General features: G+C 43.4%; 2 protein-coding genes across 2 annotated transcripts in view; both read left to right on the top strand.

The window, feature by feature from the left end:
- Positions 1-16546: 16546 nt before the first annotated feature.
- GPRASP1 (G protein-coupled receptor associated sorting protein 1) lies at positions 16547-21854 on the top strand. The gene is made up of 3 exons (XM_061178488.1): positions 16547-16583; positions 16936-17011; positions 17336-21854. The coding sequence occupies exon 3, from the start codon at positions 17666-17668 to the stop codon at positions 21815-21817; it is 4152 nt and encodes a 1383-aa protein (XP_061034471.1). The 5' UTR covers positions 16547-16583; positions 16936-17011; positions 17336-17665; the 3' UTR covers positions 21818-21854.
- A 1733-nt stretch (positions 21855-23587) lies between these two features.
- GPRASP2 (G protein-coupled receptor associated sorting protein 2) overlaps positions 23588-24078 on the top strand; it is an 82179-nt gene continuing 81688 nt past the window's right edge. The window contains exon 1 of the mRNA XM_061178301.1: positions 23588-23671. The gene's annotated coding sequence lies outside the window, so the exon portion shown is untranslated. The remainder of the gene's footprint in view (positions 23672-24078) is intronic.

Raw genomic sequence — 24078 nt, forward strand, 5'->3', positions numbered from 1 at the left:
TATTGGAAGGGAGGATACTATTTTGGATGAGATAGAGAAGTTCTCTGTGAGTAAATACATGAAAGAACTGAGGGAATGGAGCATGAAGCTATCTGTGGAAGAAGTATTCTAGGCAGTGGGAACAACAAATGTAGAGCTCCTTGGGTAGAGATGTGATTAGCTTATTCAAGAAACAGCAAGGAGGCCAGTGTGGCTCAAATGTAAGCAAAGAGAGAGTGGTTGGAGAGAAGTGTAAAGTGGTAGCCAGGGGCAAGATCTTGTGAGATACTGTAGGCCATGGAAAGAAGATTAGGTATTATTCTAAGTGTTATGGGAAGCCATTAGAGGATTTTGACAAGGGGAGCAGTGTGATACAACTTATGTTTTTAAGGGATAATCCTGTCTGCTGTGTAAAGAATGGACCCTAGGGAAACAAGAATGGAAACCGGGAGACCAATTGGAAGCTAGGAAGTAATTGCAGTGGTCTAGGTCAGAGATGATAGTGGCTTGGACTAAGGTGTTAGCTGTGGAAATGGTATTAAGTGTCCAGCTTTGGCATATATTTTAGCGGTAAATCCAATGGATATTATGCATGGATTGAATGCAAAGTAAGAGAGAGGAATCAATGATGATTCTGATGCTGAGCAACTGAGTGAATAAAGCTGTTATTTACTGAGATGAATGAAGACTGGGAAGAGCAGGTTTTAGGGGGAAGGTCATGAGCTAAGGTTAGGACATGTTGAGTTTGAGATGCCTTTTATATGTATACATGGAGATGAAAAGTAGGCAGTTGGATATATGTGTCTCGGAATGTTGAAAGAGTTCTAGATTAGAGATAGAAATTTGAGAGTCATCAAGGTACAGATGGTATTTAAAGCCATGAAACTGGATGAGATCACTAAGGAATATAGATAATGTAAGTAGCAAGGGAAGAAGTCCAAAGATTGAGCTCTGGGGCATTTCAATATTGAGATATAGGAGATGATAATGAACTAGTAAAAGCAAAATCAAAAAAAGAAAGCTAAGAATGTGCAGTCAGGAGTAGCCAGTAAAGTAGGAGAAAAACCAGGAGAGTATGGTATCCTGAAAGCTAAGTCAAGATGTTTCAAGAAGGAAGTTTTCAACCCTGCCTGACACTGCTGATAGGTAAGGTGACAGAATATTCCTATTTTCCCAGGAAAGTCCCAGTTTATGTCTGTTGTACAGAAATAATTGTTAACAAAATCCTTTTTCACTCTCAGAAATGTTCCAATTTGAATGATAAATTGTATGGTCACTAGGATGGTAGGTCAAGATGAGGATTGAGAACTGATTATTGGATTTACCAACATGGACATCATCAGCAATTTTGACAAGAGCAATTTCAGTGGATCAGTGAAACTTAATTGGATGTTGGAGATGAAAGATTAGCATGGTTTCAAGAGAAAAGGAGGAGACAGCATTGATATGGTAACTGAAGACCACAGTTGTAAGGAATTGTGTAGCAAAAGGAATCTGAGAAATGGGGTAATAGCTATTGAATGATATGGGGTAAAGAGAAAATTTTGTTTTTAAGATAGGAGATAGTACAGTATGTTTGAATATTGATGGGAATATTCCATGAGAGAGGGAAATTTTTAGGATAAAAGAGAGAAGAAAATTTTGGAACAATGACCTTGAGTAGGAGAGTTGGGATATCATCCAATGGACAAATGGACAGTCAAGCTTTAGATAGCAGCATGGACATTCATTCAGAGAACATCAGAAAAGGCAGAAATTATGGGCACAGATGCAAGTAGATATGGCAGTAGGAGTTTGTGGAAGTTCTCTTCAAACTCCTTTTATTTTTTCAATGAAATAAGAAGCAAGGTTATCATCTGAGACTGAGGAATAGGTAGGAGGTAATTGGGGTTTGAGGAGAGAAGAGAAGGTATGATGTCTTTTTTTTAAATATATATGACATAAAATTTGCCATTTTAACTATATTAAAATTTTTTTTAAATTTTTATTGGAGCATAGTTGATTTACAATGTTGTGTTAGTTTCAGATGTATAGCAAAGTGAATCAGTTATACATATACATATATCCACTCTTTTTTTTTTTAGATTCTTTTCCCATGTAGGCCATTACAGAGTATTGAGTAGAGTTCCCTTTGCTGTACAGCAGGTTCTTATTGGTTATTTATTTTATATAGTAGTGTGTATATGTCAATCCCAATCTCCCAATTTATCCTTCCCCCTTATCCCCTGGAAACCATAAGTTTGTTTTCTACATTTGTGACTCTATTTCTGTTTTGTAAATAAGTTCATTTATACCCCTTTTTTTAGATTTCACATATAAGTGATAGCATATGATATATGTCTTTGTGTCTGACTTCACTCAGTATGATAATCTCTAGGTCCATCCATGTTGCTGCAGATGGCATTATTTTGTTCTTTTTTATGGCTGAGTAATATTGCATTTTGTATATATGTACCCATTTTAACTATTTTAAGTGGATAACTAAGTGGCATCAGTTGCATTCATAGTGTTGTATATCCATCACTACTATTTCCAAAAACTTTAATCATTTGTTATGAGTTGAATTGTGTTCCCCCAAAAGATATGTTAGAGTCCTAACATCTACAAAAATCAACTCAAAATGTATTATAGTCTTAAACATGTGACCTGAAACTAAAACTGTTAGATAAAAGCATAGAGGATGACAAAACTAAACAACAACCTACTGAATGGGAGAAAATATTTGCAAATGATATGACCGATAAAGGGGTTAATATCCAAAGTATATAGATAGCTCATACAACTCAGTATCAAAAAGACAAACAACCCAATTAAAAAATGGGCAGAAGACCTGGATAGACATTTTTCCAAAGAAGTCATATAGATGGCCAACAGGCACTAATCAACATTGCTCATGATCATCAAAGATGCTCAATGTCTCTAATCATCAGAGAAATGCAAATCAAAACCACAATGAGATATCACATCATACCTCATCAGAAAGACCACAAATAACAAATGGTAGCGAAGAGTGGAGAAAAGGAAACCATAACACACTGTTGGTGAGCATATAAATTGGTGCAGTCACTATGGAAAACAGTGTGGAGGTTTCTCAAAAAACTAAAAATAGAACTACCATAGACCCAGCAATTCCACTCTTGAGTATATATCTGGAAAAAACAAAAACTCTAATTTGAAAGATACATGCACCCCAGTGTTCACCACAGCACTGTTTACAGTAGCCAAGACATGGAAGCAACCCAAGTGCCCATCAACAGATGAATGGATAACGAAGATGTTGTACAAATGGACTTACCTACGAAACAGAAACAGAGGCACAGACATAGAGATCAGACTTGTGATTGCCAAGGGGGAGGCGGGGGTGGGGGAGGGATGGGTTGGGGGTTTGGGATTAGCAGATGCAAACTATTATATACAGAATGGATAAACAACAAGGTCCTACTGTAGAGCACAGGGAACTATATTCAATATCCTGTGATAAACCATAATGGAAAAGAATATAAAAAAGAATGTATATATATGTATAACTGGATAACTTTGCTGTACAGCAGAAATTAACACAACACTGTAAATCAACTATACTTCAATAAAATAAAATTTTAAAAAAGATGTGGTATATATATATACAATGGAATACTACTCAGCCATAAAAAAGAATGAAATTTTGCCATTTGCAACAACATGATTGGACTTGGAGGGTATTATGCTTAGTGAAATAAGTCAGAAAGGCAAATACTGTATGTTATTACTTATATGTGGAATCTAAAAAATAAAACAAACTAGTGAATATAACAAAAAAGAAACAGACTCACAGATATAGAGAACAAACTACTGGTTGCCAGTGGGGAGAGGGATGTGGGGAGGGACAAGATAGGGGTAAGAGATTAAGAGGTACCAACTACTATGTGTAAAATAAATAAGCTTCAAGGATATATTGTACAGCACAGGGAATATAGCCAATATTTTATTATAGCTATAAATGGAGTATAATCTTTAAAAATTGTGAAACACTGTGTTGTACACCTGAAACATATAGTATTGTAAATCAACTATACCTCAGTAAAAAAAAAAAAAAAAAGAAAACAACATAGGTGAAAGTCTTGATGTTGGTCTTGGAAGTGATTTCTTGAAAATAGCACCAAAGCCACTGGCAACAAAAGCAAAAATAGACAAATGAGACCATATCAAACTAAAACGTTGTGCACAGCAAAGGAAATAATCAACAGAATGAAAAGGAAGAGTACAGAATGGGAGAACATATTTGCAAACCATCTATCTAAGTGACTAATACCTAAAATATGTAACGAACTCCTACAACTTCATAGCCAAAAAAAGAAAAAAAAGGCAAAGGACTTGAATAGACATTTCTCCAAAGAAGACATACAAATGGCAACCAGGTATATGAGAAGGTGCTCAACATCACTAATCATCAGGGAAATGCAAATCAAAACAAAAATGAGATATCCCCTCACACCTGTTAGGATGGCTATTATCAGAAAAACAAAAGATCACAAGTGTTAGCAAGGATTTGGAGAAATTGGAACCCTTAGACACTGCTCTAGGAATGTCAAATGGTGCAGCCACTATAGGGTACAGTATGGAAGCCCCTCAAAAAAACAAAAATATCAGGGTGATGCTGGCCTCGTAGAATGAGTTGGAGAGTGTTCCTCCCTCTGCAATATTTTGGAAGAGTTTGAGAAGGATAGGTGTTAGCTCTTCTCTAAATGTTGGATAGAATTTGCCTGTGAAGCCATCTGGTCCTGGGCTTTTGTTTGTTGGAAGATTTTTAATCACAGTTTCAATTTCAGTGCTTGTGATTGGTCTGTTCATATTTTCTATTTCTTCCTGGTTCAGCCTGGGCAGATTGTGCATTTCTAAGAATTTGTCCATTTCTTCCAGGGCAATATCACTGATGAACATAGATGCAAAAATCCTCAACAAAATACTAGCAAACAGAATCCAACAGCACATTAAAAGGATCATACACCATGATCAAGTGGGGTTTATTCCAGGAATGCAAGGATTCTTCAGTATACGCAAATCAATCAACGTGATACACCATATTAACAAATTGAAGGAGAAAAAATATTTGATCATCTCAATAGATGCAGAGAAAGCTTTCGACAAAATTCAACACCCATTTATGATAAAAGCCCTGCAGAAAGTAGGCATAGAGGGAACTTTCCTCAACATAATAAAGACCATATATGACAAACCCACAGCCAACATCGTCCTCAATGGTGAAAAACTGAAACCATTTCCACTAAAATAAGAAACAAGACAAGGTTGCCCACTCTCACCACTATTATTCAACATAGTTTTGGAAGTTTTAGCCACAGCAATCAGACAAGAAAAAAAAAATAAAAGGAATCCAAATCAGAAAAGAAGAAGTAAAGCTGTCACTGTTTGCAGATGACATGATACTATACATAGAGAATCCTAAAGATGGTACCAGAAAACTACTAGAGCTAATCAATGAATTTGGTAAAGTAGCAGGATACAAAATTAATGCACAGAAATCTCTTGCATTCCTATACACTAATGATGAAAAATCTGAAAGTGAAATTAAGAAAACACTCCCATTTACCATTGCAACAAAAAGAATAAAATATCTAGGAATAAACCTACCTAAGGAGACAAAAGACCTGTATGCAGAAAATTTTAAGACAGTGATGAAAGAAATTAAAGATGATACAAATAGATGGAGAGATATACCATGTTCTTGGAATGGAAGAACCAACATTGTGAAAATGAGTCTACTACCCAAAGCAATCTACAGATTCAATGCAATCCCTATCAAAGTACCACTGGCATTTTTCACAGAACTAGAACAAAAAATTTCACAATTTGTAGGGAAACACAAAAGACCCCGAATAGCCAAAGCAATCTTGAGACAGAAAAACGGAGCTGGAGGAATCAGGCTCCCTGACTTCAGACTATACTACAAAGCTACAGTAATCAAGACAGTATGGTACTGGCACAAAAACAGAAATATAGATCAGTGGAACAAGGTAGAAAGCCCAGAGATAAACCCACGCACATATGGTCACCTTATCTTTGACAAAGGAGGCAAGCATATACAGTTGAGAAAAGACAGCCTCTTCAATAAGTGTTGCTGGGAAAACTGGACAGGTACATGTAAAAGTATGAAATTAGAACACTCCCTAACACCATACACAAAAATAAACTCAAAATGGAGTAAAGACCTAAATGTAAGGCCAGACACTATCAAACTCTTAGAGGAAAACATAGGCAGAACACTCTATGACATAAATCACAGCAAGATCCTTTTTGACCCAGCTCCTAGAGAAATGGAAATAAAAACAAAAATAAACAAATGGGACCTAATGAAACTTCAAAGCTTTTGCACAGCAAAGGAAACCATAAACAAGACCAAAAGACAACCCTCAGAATGGGAGAAAATATTTGCAAATGAAGCAACTGACAAAGGATTAATCTCCAAGATTTACAAGCAGCTCATGCAGGTCAATAACAAAAAACAAACAACCCAATCCAACAATGGGCAGAAGACCTAAATAGACATTTCTCCAAAGAAGATATACAGATTGCCAACAAACACATGAAAGAATGCTCAAAATCACTAATCATTAGAGAAATGCAAATCAAAACTACATTCAGGTATCACCTCACAACGGTCAGAATGGCCATCATCAGAAAATCTGCAAACAATAAATGCTGGAGAGGGTGTGGAGAAAAGGGAACCCTCTTGCACTGTTGGTGGGAATGTAAATTGATACAGCCACTATGGAGAACAGTATGGAGGTTCCTTAAAATACTAGAAATAGAACTACCATACTACCCAGCAATCCCACTACTGGGCATATACCCTGAGAAAACCATAATTCAAAAAGAGTCATCTGGGGCTTCCCTGGTGGCGCAGTGGTTGAGAATCTGCCTGCTAATGCAGGGGACACGGGTTCGAGCCCTGGTCTGGGAAGATCCCACATGCCGTGGAGCAACTAGGCCCGTGAGCCACAACTACTGAGCCTGCGCGTCTGGAGCCTGTGCTCCGCAACAAGAGAGGCCGCGATAGTGAGAGGCCCGCGCACCGCGATGAAGAGTGGCCTCTGCTTGCCGCAACTAGAGAAAGCCCTCGCACAGAAACGAAGACCCAACACAGCCAAAAAATAAATAAATTAAAAAAAAAAAAGAGTCATGTACCAAAATGTTCATTGCAGCTCTATTTACAATAGCCAGGACATGGAAGCAACCTAAGTGTCCATCATCGGATGAATGGATAAAGAAGATGTGGCACATATATACAATGGAATATTACTCAGCCATGAAAAGAAACGAAATTGAGTTATTTGTAGTGAGGTGGATGGAGTTAGAGTCTGTCATACAGAGTGAAGTCAGAAAGAGAAAAACAAATACAGTATGCTAACACATATATATGGAATCTAAGGAAAAAAAAAAAGTCATGAAGAACCTAGTGGCAAGACAGGAATAAAGACACAGACCTACTAGAGAATGGACTTGAGGATATGGGGAGGGGGAAGGGTTAGCTGTGATAAAGTGAGAGAGTGGCATGGACATATATACACTACCAAACGTAAAATAGATAGCTAGTGGGAAGCAGCCGCATAGCACAGGGAGATCAGCTCTGTGCTTTGTGACCACCTAGAGGGGTGGGATAGGGAGGGTAGGAGCGAGGGAGATGCAAGAGGGAAGAGATATGGGAACATATGTATATGTATAACTGATTCACTTTGTTATAAAGCAGAAACTAACACACCATTGTAAAGCAATTATACTGCAATAAAGATGTTAAAAAAAAAAACCCTGTCAGTGAGTGGCAAGTGAAAACAAGCTCAGGGCTCCCACTGATTCTGCATTATGGTGAGTTGTATAATTATTTCATTATATGTTACAATGTAATCATAGTAGAAATAAAGTGCACAATAAATGTAAAAAAAAAGAAGATGTGGCACATATATACAATGGAGTATTACTCAGCCATAAAAAGAAACGAAATTGAGTTATTTGTAGTGAGGTGGATGGAGTTAGAGTCTGTCATACAGAGTGAAGTCAGAAAGAGAAAAACAAATACAGTATGTTAACACATATATATGGAATCTAAGGGGAAAAAAAAGTCATGAAGAACCTAGTGGCAAGACAGGAATAAAGACACAGACCTACTAGAGAATGGACTTGAGGATATGGGGAGGGGGAGGGGTAGGCTGTGACAAAGTGAGAGCGGCATGCACATATATACACTACCAAACGTAGAATAGATAGCTAGTGGGAAGCAGCCGCATAGCACAGGGAGATCAGCTCGGTGCTTTGTGACCACCTAGGGGGGTGGGATAGGGAGGGTGGGAGGGAGGGATATGCAGGAGGGAGGAGATATGGGAACATATGTATATGTATAACTGATTCACTCTGTTATAAAGCAGAAACTAACACACCATTGTAAAGCAATTATACTCCAATAAAGATGTTAAAAAATTAAAAAAATAAAAGCACTTACTAAAAAACAAAAATAGAATTGCCATGTGATCCAGCAATTCCATTTCTGAGTGTATATTCAAAATAATGGAAATTAAGATCTCAAAGGGATTTCTGCTCTCCCTTGTTCATTGCAGCATTATTCACAAGAGCCAAGATGTGGAAACAACCCAAATGTTCATTGATAAATGAATGGATAAAGAAAATGTGGTATATACACAGAATTGAATATTATTCAGCCTTAAAAAAGAAGGAAATCCTACCATTTGTGACAACATGAACCTGTAGAACATTATGCTAAGTGAAATAAGGCAGTCATAGAAGGACAAACACTACGTGATTCCACATATACATGGTATTTAAAATAGTCAAACTCATAGTGAAGAGAGAATGGTGGTTACCAGGGATTGGGGGAGAGGAAATAGGGTGTTGTTGAATGGGTATGAAGTTTCAGTTATGCAAGATGAATAAGTTTTAGAGATCTGCTGCACAACATAGTGCCTATAGTTCACAATACTGTGTTGTGCACTTAAAATTTTGTTAAGAAGGTAGATCTCATGTGTTCTTACAACAACAACAAATGGGCACAAAGAAAATTAGAGGTGATAGGTATGTCTATTATCTTGATGGTGATGATGGTTTCATGAGTGTATACCTATGTCCAAACTAACCAAATTGTATACATTAAATATATTGTTCTTAATATATCAATTATATCTCAATAAAGCTGTTTTAAAAAGACATCATCATACTGAACATCATCAAGGTTTTCTCCTATGTTATCTTCTAGGAGTTTTATAGTTTCGCATTTCATATTTAGGTCTATCATCCATTTTCTGTTGATTTTTGTGAAGGATGTAAGGTCTGTGTCTAGATTCAGTTTTCTGCATGTGGATGTTCATTTACTCCAGCACCATTTGTTGAAAAGACTGTCTTTGCTCCATTGTGTTGTCTTTGACCCTTTGTCAAAGATCAGTTGATTGTGTTTATGTTGGTATATTTCTGGACTCTCTGTTCTGTTCTGATGATGTTCCATTGATCTGCTTGTCCATTCTTTCACCAATATCACATCATCTTGATTACTGTAACTTTATAGTAAGTCTTGAAGTCAAGTGATATCAGTCCTCTGACTCTGTTCTTCTCCTTCAATACTGAGTTGTCTATTCTGGGTCTTTTGCCTCTTCATATAAACTTTGGTATCTGTCAGTATTCACAAAATAACTTGCTATGCTTTGGTTTAGGAAGAGCTGGTTAGGAAGAACTAGTCTTGACAATATTGAGTCTTCCTATCCATGAACATGGACTATCTCTCCATTTATTTAGTTCTTGTATGATTTCATTAATCAGAGTTTTGTAATTTTCCTCATATAGATCTTGTACATATTTGTTAGATTTATACCTATGTACTTCATTTTTGAGGGTGCTAATATAAAAGGTACTGTGTTATTAATTTCAAACTTCACTTGTTTGTTGCTGGTATATAGAAAAGCAATTGCCTTTTTTTATATTAACCTTATCCTCTAACCTTACTGGAGTTGCTTATTCCAATCTTTTTGGATATTCTTTTAGATTTTCTATATAGACAAACACATCATCTGCAAACAAAGGCAGTTTTATTTCTTCTTCCCAATCTGTATTCCTTTTATATCCTTTTCTGGTCTTAATGCATTAGCTAGGAATTCCAGTACAGTTTTGAAAAGGAGTGGTGAGAGGGGGCATCCTTGACTTTTCTTGATCTTAATGTTAAAGCTAGTTCCTAACCATTATGTATGGTGTTAGCTGTGGTGTTTCTGTATATGTTCTTTATCAAGTCAAGGAAGTTCTACTCTACTCCTAGTTTGCTGAGACAATTTTATTCTTTTGCATGTGGATATCTAGTTGTCCCAGCACAGCTTGTGAATGGACGGGATTTTCAACAAATGGTGATTGAATTCCAGTCAATGAAATGTAAGTGTAAATGATGTAGGCATTTCTTTACCATGGATTTTAAGAAGCAGGTGGACTACCTCTACTCTTTTTTTCCCATTTTGCTGGCTAGACGCAGACTACGGTGATGCCCCATCGCATATTTTTTCTGTTTTGAAAAGTTACTTTAACATTCAATTAACTGCCAATATTCGCTGGCATTGTGGAAATTCAGAATTTCTTCTCCCTGCAAAGTTAATAACCATGAACTCACCTCACCAGCCCCTTTAGTTCTAGAAATCTGCAAGGGGTATTTCCCATGTCCTGAATTTTGATGGTTTTCACACGATTTTTCCATGTGTGGTTGCCACAGTAAGCTTTACTGTGAAGCACTTAAGTCCCTCCAATTGCTCCCTCTAATTTGTCCAACCACTACCCATACCCAGAGTCCTCATCATGTTAGAGTTGAGTACTACTCTAAATTTTAAAGCCATGTTGGAGAGGAGGACGTTTTCCTCTCTTTAGGTTATACTTTATAAGTGGGATCTGCACCCCAGAATATAATTTCTTTGCAAACTGTGCTTTTCAGGACAACTTATGAACCTGCCTTTGTTGTAACAGACATACAGTTGAAGGCATATGTTAGAAGAGGCAAAAATAGGAGTCCTAATCCCAGTGCTGCCATTAGAATAGCTATACTCCCCTAATGAAAAGGCATTGTTCCTGGGCTGAGGTCATTGTGCCTGGCTCTGTTTTCCTTCAGCATAAATTCTCTTAAAGAAGAACCCACTCCAAATATAACCTGAAAATATTCTTGGGTCAGGCCTCCCCACAAGTTCTTTAGATGTGCTTTGTCTCAAGTAGTAGACACAGTTTAGATCTTTCCTAGAGGTTCTTCAGTCTCTACTGAAAGTAGACATCTGTTTTTTTTTGCACATTTTTTTAATTAATTTTTTTTTTTTTGGCTGTGTTGGGTCTTCGTTTCTGTGCGAGGGCTTTCTCTAGTTGCGGCAGGTGGGGGCCACTCTTCATCGCGGTGCGCAGGCCTCTCACTATCGCGGCCTCTCTTGTTGCGGAGCACAGGCTCCAGACGCACAGGCTCAGTAGTTGTGGCTCACAGGCCCAGTTGCTCCGCGGCATGTGGGACCTTCCCAGACCAGGGCTTGAACCCGTGTCCCCTGCATTGGCAGGCAGATTCTCAACCACTGCGCCACCAGGGAAGCCCAGTAGACATCTATTGATCCAGTTTCATAGTTTACAAGAACGCAACCCAGCCTGGTTGGTCCCACCTGCAAGGGACTTGAGTTCCTGTGTAAAGCTCCTGAAACTCAGGAATATGAGAATGGATATATTCTAAGAATACATAGGGTTTGGATCAACCTTGAACAAAAGGGAGATCCCAGAGGGAAAGTTTGCCTGAGGCACATGAAGGACAGAAGAAAGGTAAATTAAGCTAAATGGGCAAAACTAGGTCCATGACCACGATGACTGAGAGAGACAAGAGTAGATCACTCAAGCTGCACAGGCAAGGGATATGCTAGTGTGAAAGTTCATGTGCATGTATGTGGGAGGTTGGGTGGGTATAGTGCAGCAGCACAGCTGCTTCTGTATCCCAGGCTTACTGGTGGGCGAATTATTTGGGGGGGAGAGAGAGACAGAGAGAACATGAAGCTGGGGCTCTGCTTTTATTAGGGTCCCAGTGTAGGGAGCCTAGGGTTTGTCAGGTTGTCTTTATTGGCTAATATAAAGCACAAGAGCAGATAGTAGTCTCAGGAAGGAAAAGGCAGGATCTCTCAAGGACTCAGTTGTCTAGGTTAACCAAGGCTTTCTGAAAGAGGGAACTTAATGAGTGGGAGTGGCCTAGTTCCTTCTCAGGTCCTTTTGCTGGTAGCTATGTCTTACAGCCCATAATATGATTATTCAAGATGGTTTTCTTTTGAAATGGATGCCTTGGCAATCAAAAGCTTAATGTCAGGCACTTAGACTGAAATCAAAAAGCATAATGCCCAGCACTTACACTACAGAAATTTATATTTCAGAGGCTAGTCAGGGTTACACAGGTGCTAGTAGAGACACTGGAGAGTGAAACTGTGGCTGTTGCAATCACACGAGAATCCGTTTTACAAGGAAGTAAATATAATATTACTTAACAGACAGACATAGATCAGCGTCTTGTTTAAATCTTTTCTTTGCTCTCTGATTTTAAAGATGACACTTAATCTATCTGATATATACACATAAAGAGCTAACACATAAAAAGTTTAAAATAGGACTTTTCTCAGTTCAGTAAACGTTAACAGCAATAGTGTCTTCTGTAAATGAATTTAGAACAAATTGTCCAAAAGATATTTCAAAGTCTCACAGTAAAATCAGTCAGTTTTGGTAGATCCACTCCCCTGCCAGTAAATATTTTGGGATCAATATCCCAGCACCTGGAAATTACCAGAGAAGCTTGCATTGGTGTGACCATAAACTTTTAGGATAGAAAGCTAAATAAAATAGAAAACACAAGTAAATGTAAACTCAAGAGAACAGAGATTTCTTTCCAGTGTTTTTTTTCCTACTGCATCTCCAGTGCCTAGGACAAAGCAGATACTCATATATATTTGTTGAATGAATAAAAGGCACCAGACACTTTCAGAAGGGGAAGGAACAGTTCAGAGAGGCAAAGAGATTCATGCACACGCACAGATCCCAGAAGAGCTCAGACTCCCTTCTTCCACCCTGGCATTCACCCAAGAGAGTATACTTTGGAACAAAGAAAATCCACAATTCAGCTGAGGCCATTGAAAGAGCTCAGTGAAAGACTTTCCTCTGAAAACTGACATCTGTTGTCTCTAGATATAGTATAGAATCATCTCTAGATTTTTTCTCTATCACCTAAATATTGTACAGTTATAATAAATATCTAATAACAAAAGCTGATATGAAAATTCATGGTAAGAATAAGGTTCCCTTTTCATCCTGGTAAGCATCCATGATATTCAGTAAATAGGGACTTTCTCCAAGACGAACCTCAAAGATGATTGCAAAATCTCTCTTCTTTAGAAAAGAGAGAAGGCGCTTAAGAGGGTGGTTATAGTGGTGAGAGATGAGCGCCCAAATTGATCCTCCCAGGGGCTGAAGCCCAATTCAAGAAAGCGAAGGGGAATGGACTTTATCAGGATGGTGAGTGAATTCGGTTCCCACTGCTGCTGTAACAAATTACCACAATCTTGCTGGCTTAAAAAAACAAAAACAGTAAAATATTATCTTACAGTCCTGAAGGTTGGAAATAGGAAAAGGGTCTCTCTGGTCTGAAATAAAGGTGATAGGAGGACTTCATTCTTCCGAGGGGTTCTAGGAAGAATCTGTCTCCTTGCCTTTTCCAACTTCTGGGTCTGCCTGCAGTCCTTGGCCTCTGGCTTCCTTCCATCTTCAAAACTAGTGATATCCCGTCCACTTGTGGCGTCCTTCTCATGCAACTTCACTGTGACACTGACTCTTCTGCCTGCCTCTTCCACATTTAAAGTAGCCTTGCCATGGCATTGGCCAAGATACAGCAGTGTAATCTTACTTTACATTCAGCTGATTAGCAATCTTAATTCCATCTGCAACCTTAATTCTCCTTTGCCATGTAACATCACATATTTACAGGTTCTGGAGAACAGGACGTGAACATCTTTGGGGGACCCTTTTTCAGCTTACCACAGCGAGGGTGCCACTTAGGTGGGTTTTAAAACGGGCAACAGTGCCAGCAGGTTTGTGCTCAACCACAGGTGTGCTTACCCAGGGTTGCTGTTTGCCCCATGGAGCACAGAAAGGAGGGGCTGGAGACTACAGGAAGGATATAGGAGTGCAGGAATCAGAGGATTCAAGGGCCAGCAGGTTTCTGTCTTGGGGAAGTGGGTGCCTGGTGGGGCCTTCTCCAAATAATGGCTGGGGAAAGTAGACTGGTGTGTATGGCAAGTGTGTGAGATCCCAGTTGGTTCTAATCCCTGCCACATTCCCACCCTGCCAAAGATGATGAGCGCTTGGAGGCAACTGCAAGAGAAGACCTGACAGAACCCGGGGAGAGGAGCCAGGACCGGGCCTACCTGGTGCCTGACACCTGGCTATGGGATGAGAGACAGGGAGGACTGTCTGAGCCGGTGCGGGTCCTGAGAGGGAAAGGCCCTCTTTCCTGGGCAACTGCGGGGGCGGCGAAATGGCAAAGTGTGCTACCGTGCTACCACTGCGACTGAGAAAATGGCAGTGTGGCAGAGAGGATGACGACACTGGCGCAGACAGGTGGTTTGTTTCCTCAGGCCGGAGGTCTATCTAGGGCTGCCTTCCCTTAGAAGAGGGGCAGTGGCTCGGCCTCCACGGGCGCCGCCTCCCACCTTCCTCCCGCCCGCGGCCCCAGAAGGTGGAAAGCAGACCCGGGGAGGGCCGTCCTCACAGCTCCTCTGCCACTGGCGCCCAGGGAGGATGGCGGGCGCGATGGGGGAGGGGAGGGGGGCGGACTCCGAGCAGTCCTGTACACACACAGACACACAGACACACACACAGACACACAGACACACACACCCCCGGGACGATCTGTATCCATCCGCTGCTCCCTCCAGCGCGGCCCCTCCCTACCCTCCCAACCCCGGCCCCCACCGCCCGCCGGCCCCACACGCTGCGGTGCCAGAAGTGTGCGGGTCGGGGAGGGTGGTCGCCCGACGGGGGGCGGTGGAGGGCCGGCGTGGCCCCGCCCCTGAGGCCGGGACTCCTCCCGGCCCCGCCCCTTTCTGGGTCGGAACTACGGTGGGCCTGGGAGGGGGCGTCGAGCCCATTCGTGCCGTATCCCTCCGCCCCCTTCCCGACACCCTCGCCGCGAGCTGTTGGTGCCGCAGCCTTCGCAGCCCCTGCCCGGTTTGGCGCAGCCGCGCGGGGGGCGGGACGCCTCTTTGCCGTTCTGCCCACACGGCGAGCGGTGGGAATCCGAGTGAGGAGATGCGACAGGAGGGGGAGGCCGACCATCGGGACCCTGCGCCTGCGAAGGCAAGTGGGGGTGTCTCGGGGGCGACGACCGGCTCACACCCTGCCCCGCGGACCCTGGCAGCCTGACGAGGGGGAGGCAACCGGGTCGGAGCGGGTCCCTGAGAGAGGTGCGCAGCGCCGGGGGACCCCTGGCGCTGAGGAGGCGGCGACCGGCGCGGACCGGGTCCGGGGCGCGAGGTCTTGGCCGCAGGGCTTCCCTCGGATCCTGGGGAGGCGAATGGCGCGGCCGCTCCCCGGCGGGCTTTCTGGGCTCCCGCGCCCCGCCGTCGACGGTGCCTGTGCCAGGAGAGGGCTGTGGGGGAGGCTGCTGCGGGCGAAATGGCGGAGGGGAGCCGGGGTGGGGGCGTCGGGGAGGCCGCCGGGGGTGGCGGTCGGAGCCGGGTGCCGAGCGGGCGGGCGCGAGGGGCCGCCCGCCCGGGCCCTGATTCTGGAAAGGGGTCTGTCGGACCCCGCGTGCCGGGTGCTGTCCCTTCCCACAGGCGCCTCTTTGATGCCGGAGTGTCCTGTGTGCGCGGTAGGTCTGGCAATTTCAGGCCACGGCGTGCATCTGTAGAGGAGAGGCTTGAGAAAAACTAGGGACGGGAAAACGGCCTGTATTTCTGAAGTTGTGTGGGGATGGGGGGTGAGGGTGGGCAGCAGCCATTGACTGGACACCCGAATTGGGATGGGGTGACTGCGACCAGAGCAGGTCAGGCATCCAGGAATACCTCCTAAAATTCTCCTCTCTACCTTGTTTCTCCACACTTCCTGGCCTTCCTCCCTCAACTACATCCAAAATTGGGGGTGGAAAAGATGGACTGGGAGGTGAGGGTGGGACAGAAGTCGTAAATAGAAGTACCACCGCACAACCTGCTTTCTAGAATATGCGAGCGCCCTTCCCCCAATCTATGTTGTATAGCACAAGGGATGTGAACACCAAGTAGTGAATCTTCAGAATTGGAGAAGAGAGTAAGAGGAAGTGTGTGATGTGAAGATGAGTTATCCCAAAGCCTGATCCATAGGGCTTAAGTTAAAAGAAAATATTCTAACCAACGGGACTGTAAATGTTAAAAGATAGATAACTTGGGTACTCCTATGTTTGTTGTTTGTCCACCAAGCACTCAGCTGCTACCATTATTTCTTGACCACCTTACCTTTTGATCTGTTTTTCCATAGGCCTGCTTTAAGGCTGGTTACTTCTGCAAGGAAAGAAAGGAGGAGGAGTCTGGTTCAAATCTCTGGAGGTTTGTGCGAAGAGGGGCGATGCAGGAGACAGCTACACAGTATTATCATGGCAGGTTCTTTGATCCAAGTGGTTTCAGGGCCTCCTCCACCTCTCCTTCTTTCTGTCAAATTTGCACATTGCCGCAGAACCCCTTGCCCATTTCCTGCAGGAGATATTAGGAATAGTGGGTAAGTGTGGATTGAGTCGTGAATGGGAGGAAAAGACCAAAGTGTAGGAACCAGGAAACAGAAAACATTAGACATATTAGACCCTTAAACAGAAAGAGAGATGTTTGTATCAGGGGTCAGGGTTCTTGCTTGTCTATCTAGCAGTCAGGCTCCATTCTCTGCTATATGTTTACTTGTACCCAGGATATGCAGGCTGCTGTAGAGTTTGACGCCACTGGAATCAAGGAAAGGAGCAAGAAATTGTGCCACATCAGTGCAGGTTGGTATGGGAATGGGTACAACTTTTGGGTGGGGTAGAGGAGACCAACATAGGTCCAAGAGTGATTAGGGTCTGGCCTGGGTGCTCCTCAGCCTCTTCCATTGCCCAGATACTTTCCCACCATCTTCATAACCTGTTTAATAACAGGCAAAGTAATATGGCAGCTTTGGGGATAAAAATTGTAGAAAAAATGAAGGTGATAGAGAGACTTCTAATAGCCTAACTCTCTCATCAAGCATTCGAGGTCCAGTCTCTCTATGTGAGTCTTCATGGAGTGACACAGTTGGAATAGACTCAAAGCCCCATGTCATTCTCGCTTCCTAGATTGACTTCCAGTGGCAGCTCTGGTGGTGTTGGAATTGCTGCTGACCACCACCCTCAACAGGTCTACACCCACCCAAGAATCATCCATCCTCTCCCAGCTTGGTTGCGCTTTTTCTTCACTCTGACTGTAGTATTGGCTGAGGCTGGGATTGGGAAGGAGGCTGATTGACTGCTGGACTGGTGATTGATTCTAACTTTTGTTTCCAACTGTATCACCTGAATCATCAAAAGATTAGAGTGTGAAGATACAAGACTGTGACAGATCTGTGGTAGAGGCTGAGACTGACTGGGATAGCAGTATTTAATCAGGTCTCCTCTGTAACTTGTACTATGACTGGGGCTGAGATTGAGCCTGGCATCCAGGCCAAGCCTGAAAAGAAGCCTGGAGAAGAAGTTGGGGGTGGGGCTGAGAGAGAGAATGAAGTCCCAGTGGTGGTCAGACCCAAGGTTAGGACCCAGGCCCAGGTAATGCCTGGAGCAAGGCCCAAAGCTGAGACCATGGCAGTAGTTGGGACACATCCTAAGAGTGAGGCCAAGGCAGTCACTGGGGCAAGGTCCATGGATGAAACCTATTCATGGGCCAAGACTGAGTTTCATGCTGAGGCACTACTGAAGACAGAGGGAGTGTCCCAAACCAATGCTGTATCCTGGCCACTGATCAGTACTGAGTCTGGGTCAATTGCTAAAACTAAGATCTGGTCTATGGATAGGGAACTGGTCAGTATGGATGCTGAGTCCTTTCCTGGCACCAAGGTCAAGTCCCAATCAGGTATCCAGCCTTTGTTTGAGTCAGAGGAGGAGACCAATATGGGGTCCTGGTGCCATCCCAGGCCTACATCCAAAAAAGAGACTTCTCACAATTGTGATTTCAGATGGGTGGATAGATCCTCTCTGAGCTCCTGGTTCTGGAGTAGAGAAGAGGTCAGTACAAGGCTTCATCCTAGAGACAGGGTAAAGGCCAGTACTAGGTCCAGGCACATGGCCAAAGAAGAGGCCATGTCTAGGCCCAAAACCAGTCGGGAGCTTTATGTTGCATCCAGTTCTGGTTCTGAGGATGAATCTATTAAGACATCCTGGTTCTGGGCCAGAGAAAAGACCAGTGTCTGGTCTAGGCCCAGGGAAGAGACCAATAGTAGGTCCTGGTTTAGGTCTAAGAAAGAAGTCTCTGAATCTAATTCTGGGTCTGAATGTGAGGACAATGTAAAATCCTGGTTCTGGGCTGGAGAGGAGGCCAGGTACAAACCCAGAGCCAGGAAAGGGGCCGATGTCAGGGTCAGGCACAGGGCCAAGCGAGAAGCTTCCATTGATTTCATGTCTGGGTCTATGGATATAGTCAAAAAAGAGTCCTGGTTCTGGCCTGGAGAAGAGGCTAATAACTTGTCTAGGCCCAAGTCCAAGAAAGAGGTCAGGGCTAGAGCAATGGCAAAGGAAGAGGCCAAAATCAAGGCCAGAGCCAGGACAAAGCGAGAAGCCAGGTCAGAGGAAGAGTTCCTCACTGGGGCCTGGTTCTGGGCTGCAGAAGAGTCCAGCATAGTGGGTGGGGCCACTGTCAAGTCCTGTTCTCAAGTGGAGGATGAGTCCATTGTTGGCAGTTGGTTCTGGACTGAAGAAGAGGCCAGTATGGGGACTGAGGCCAGTGGTAAATTCAGACCAAAGACTGAGCAGGAGCCTATTGGCAATTCTATGCTTGGAACTGAGGAAAAGACCAGTGTGGAAACTGAGGCTGATGCCACTTCCAAATCTGTGCCAGCAGATGATACAGAAAAGGTCACTGCCAGTTTCTGCTTCTGGGCTAATGAAGAAACCAACCCAGAGGCTAAAGAAGAGACCATTTTTGGGTCTTGGTTTTGGGTCAGTGATGAGGCCAGTGTGGAAGCTGGTATTGGGGCCAGCTGTGGGTCCAGGCCAAGGTCTGAGGAAGAAGAGGTCATTGGTCCCTGGTTCTGGGCTGGAGAAGAAATCAATACAGAGCCTGAGTTTAGAGAAGAGGCCAGGCCAGGAGCTGAAGAAGAGACAATATTTGGGTCCTGGTTTTGGGCTGGAAACCAGGCCCAGATGGATTCTGGGGCTGAAGTCAATTGTGACACTATGCCAGAGACTGAAGAGGAGGAGCCCATTATTCGGTCATGGTTCTGGGCTGGAGTAGAAGCTTGTGGGAGGGCTGAAGTCAGCAACAAGTCTAGCCTGGAGGACAAGGAAAAGGGTATTATATCATCTTGGTTTGGGACCACTGAAGAGATCAGTATGAAGTATGCCACTGGTGCCCAATGTAAATTTATGACAACTGCTGAAGAGATCAATACTGAGTCTGACTTCTGGTCAGGAGAAGATCCCTGTATGTTTGCTGCCAATGGAGGCAGCTGGAAGTCTAGGCCAGAGGAGGAACAGGACACTGTTGATCCATGGTTCTGGTCCAGAAAATATACAAGGCCAGAGACCACTGTAGGGCCCTGGTTATGGGCTGTGGAAGAGGGCAGTATAGATGATAGGACTGAAGAAGAAGCCAAGGCACCAACCAAGGAGGAGACCATGATCACGTCCTGGTTCTGGAAAGGGGATAAAGCCATTATAGGGGCTACAGATAGAGAAGAATCCAGGCCAGTTGCTGAAGAGGAAGACATTATTGGTTCTTGGTTCTGGGCTGGGGAGGAAGACAGGCTTGAAACAGAAGCAGAGGCTAGAGAAGAGGACAGGCTGGCAGCTGAAGAGGAACATTTTGTTGGGTCTTGGTTCTGGGCCAGGGAAGAGGCCATTAGGAACAAGGCTAACATTTGCAGCAAATACAGTCCAGAAGCTGAAGAGGAGGAAGTCATTGTTGAGTCCTGGTTCTGGGCTGAAGAAGAAGCCAGTCTGGAGGCAGGGGATAGTTTTGAGTCCAAGCATGGCACTGAAAAGGAGGAAATCATTGTTGGGTCCTGGTTCTGGGCTGAAGAATATAATATAGACGTTGGACCCCAGGCAATAGAAGAGACCACATCAAGGTCTGGAGAGGAAACCACTTTTGGATCCTGGTTCTGGGATGCAAAAGAAATCAATGTAGAAGCAGAAACATGCTGTGCATATAAGCCAGAGGATGATGAAGAGATGATTGTTGAGTCCTGGTTCTGGTCTGGAGACAAGGCCATTAATGAGACTGAAACTGTGGCCACCTCTGAATCCAGGCCAGAAAATGAGGAAAGGGCAGTTGTTGGGTCCTGGTTTGGAGCTAAAAATGAGGCCAATAACAGGACTGGTAATGGAACCAACTATGAGTCAAGGACAGTAGCTGAGGAGGATGAGGCCATAGTGGGGTCCTGGTTCTGGGCAGGAGATGAGGCCCATTTTGAATCAAATCCTAGCCCTGTGTACAGGGCCATTTGCAGGTCCAGATGTTCAGTTGAGCAGGAGCCTGATGCTTTACGCAGGCCGCAGAGCTGGGAGGAGGTTGCTGTTCAGTTCAAGCCTGGCCCATGGGGTAGGGTTGGCTTCCCATCCCCAAGCCCCTTTAGATTTTCAAAAGAAGCAGCATTTCTGTTCTCTGAAATGTTTGAAGGAAAGCCCAAGCACATGGAACTGAGCCTAGAAGGGGAAGAGCAGGAATCTTTGCTTCAGCCTGATAAGCCTGACCCTGAGTTCCCATTTCAGTATGATCCGTCCTACCGGTCAGTCAGGGAAATTCGAGAACATCTTAGGACGAGGGAGAGTGCAGAGCCTGAGAGTTGGTTCTGCAACTGCATACAGTGTGAGCTTAAAATTGGTCCTGAAGAGTTTGAAGAACTCCTTCTATTAATGGACAAAATTCGAGATCCTTTTATTCATGAAATATCTAAAATTGCAATGGGTATGAGGAGTGCTTCTCAATTTACTCGTTATTTCATTCGCGATTCAGGTGTTGTCTCACTTATTGAAACCTTGCTCAATTATCCCTCCTCCCGAGTTAAGACAAGGTTTTTGGAAAATATGATTCACATGGCTCCACCTTATCCAAATCTAAACATGATTCAGACATACGTATGTCAAGTGTGTGAGGAGACTCTTGCTTATAGGTTGGATTCCCCTGAGCAGTTATCTGGAATAAAGATGGTTAGACACCTCACTACAACTACTGACTATCACACACTGGTTGCCAAGTATATATCTGGGTTTCTCTCCTTATTAGCCACGGGCAATACCAAAACAAGATTTCATGTTCTGAAAATGCTACTGAATTTGTCTGAAAATCCTGTCATGACAAAAGAACTACTCAGTGCTGAAGCAGTGTCAGAATTTATGGGCCTTTTTAACAGGAAAGAGACAAATGACAATATTCAGGTGGTTCTAGCAATGCTTGAGAATATTGGTAACAATATTAAAAAAGAGGCATTGTGGTTCACTGATGATGATTTCAGTCTTGAGCCATTTATTTCTGCATTCCATGAAGTTGAGAAATTTGCTAAGGAACTGCAAGGCAAAACAGATGATCAGAGTGACCCTGAGGCAGAACAAAAAAATGAGTATGATTAATCACTTGCCTCTGATTGTCCTTATGTTCCTGAGTTATGGTCCTTGAATAATGCTTTAGTCTTCAAAGTTGGTTCTATGTTGTAATGTACACTTTAATGCTGATACTGACTTTGCCAAACTCTGTGTATGAGCTGGATCAATCTTCTGATGCCAAACGAATATTAAAACTGAAAGCACATTTGTTGATACTTGTTTGTGTCTAGATTGTGAATTTACCATTTAAGCTTATAGTGAACTGAGCTATCATAAGTAAGCTACCCTTCTGATTGTTGTTCTAGTGTTATTGATGTCTATTTGAATCATGTTGTGTTTTCAATAAAGTTCTGTGTTAAAGTTGGCAGAAGTCACCCTTCTCCGTGAACTTAAAATATAGATGCAAAAATAACATACGATAACACAGAGGTAATTAACATATGAATAATAATGCTCCTTGAAAAAGCTATTCTCGTATCTTTAAATGAAAATGTTACCATGGGCTGCTACTCAGGGTATGCTTCAGAGAAGAAGGACCCAATTAATTTGGGCTCTGAAAGGAAGAGGTTGGATGTTGTGAAGAAAAGCTTGGAGTTGGAAAAAGTGTTCCTATGGGAGTGAGGTATCCAGTCTGCCTGGAGTGGCTGGGAGGAGTGGATTAAGGGATATAGAGGATAAGGTAAGTTTTTAAGAGCTGAGAAGTTGCATTTTGCAGTTCAAAGTATGGGTGTTTCTTTGATCTTGCTTAAAGGTTCAAAGAATAAGACCAGAAAGCACACAAATTTAACTGTCAGGAGGACCATTTCTTCATGGTGGTGCCATGGAAAGTGTTAAGGTAATAGCATACAGGCCACTAAAAGTGATGATATATAGGTTTTAAAATTGGCTAAGAAAAGCTCTGATACCTTCTGTACTTGGTGAAATAGAAAAGACTGGTATCATGCATGGAAAGATGATCCCACCCCCCAAAAAATGTGTGAAATGGACTGAATTTATGCAAATGTATATTATTTGATTATGGAAAATCCTGCAACCGTGTAAAACATGTCAAAGGAATAAAGAAGTGTGAGAGACTACAACTTCAGAAGCACTGGCTTGCTAAATAAAAATGCATAATTTAAAGGGAGTAAGCTGTAAACTTTCCAAAGTTTCTGAGTTTATGGTACACATTTTTCGGATTCACAAAAGTAATAACGTATCCTCAGACAGGAGCAAAAGTCAGGGATAAAGTTGGTTTGGGGTGGGGGTAGTCCAGGCTAAAGGAAAATATACAAAGTTTTATTCACTTTTCGTTTGTCTCAGGGTGCAAAGTGCTTTTTTCCTACCGGATTCTAGGCTGCAAGGTTTATGGAAGTAGGGCAAAGTGGCAGTTTTGCCTCCATTCACAAACCACAAGTGCTAACAGAGATCGTCCTGGTGGTGGAAATTGGAGATTGGATGTTTGTTTTGGCTATCAATATTTTTCAAGACAGATCCTGTGTGTGTTTTAATATGTCGCCCGAGTTTTGCACAGAATATTAAAAGTCAGTTGGTCTCCAAACTCCTCATGGGGTGTTCCTCGCCAGCCCTGTGCTCCTACAGAGCAAGGCCCAGGCTTAGGGCTGGAAGCTTTGGCTCCGAATCCAGCCTTCCTTTCAGCTCTCTATCTTCACCCCCATCGGGAGCTTCAGATTGTTCTAGCAAGCAGCTCACCCCCAGAGGCAGAGGACTGTGCCTTGCGTGCTGCAGGGCTGCGCAGACTTCCAGAGTGCGCGGTCACGTGGGACTAACTGTGGGTCACGTGACCGCACTCTCACTTGGACCGGCGTAGAGGTTTGTCGCGCTGGAAAGGGACGGGAAAGACTTGCACCTGACGCTTGACAGACGGCCGTGAGAGGAGTGGTAGGACGTGATGGTGGGTGCGTGGGTGGGTGTCTCTCCGTGCTGCACTAGCCTGAAAGCTAATCCCTCAGGCGCCCAGAATTATGGCCTTTGTTGGCGGAGGACACAATCCCTCAGCCAATCGCGAGCGTCTTAGCCGGGGTCTGTTTTTGCCCGGGAGCTCAAGAGGCAGGAAGTCATCCTGCGGGAGGCATACGTGGAGAGAAGCATCGGCCGCTGCTAGAGGAGGTGGGCTCGAGGCCATATATTGGCATCCGTGGGAGGTGGTGGTGGAGACTAGATCCGGGTAGAGGAAGTGTCTCGGAGCCTCGCGCTCCCTCCTGCCTTCTGAAAGCCCCTACCCCACCCCCCGTCTCCCCGCCCAGCGCTGCGTGACTCTGTTTCTCTGTGTGGGTGGGAGAGGTGGA

This window comes from Eubalaena glacialis, chromosome X, assembly GCF_028564815.1.
Source record: "Eubalaena glacialis isolate mEubGla1 chromosome X, mEubGla1.1.hap2.+ XY, whole genome shotgun sequence".
Taxonomy (NCBI): domain Eukaryota; kingdom Metazoa; phylum Chordata; class Mammalia; order Artiodactyla; family Balaenidae; genus Eubalaena; species Eubalaena glacialis.

Excerpts from the sequence above, each read along its gene's own strand:
- GPRASP1 (XM_061178488.1), top strand. The coding sequence starts at position 17,666 with ATGACTGGGGCTGAGATTGAGCCTGGCATCCAGGCCAAGCCTGAAAAG.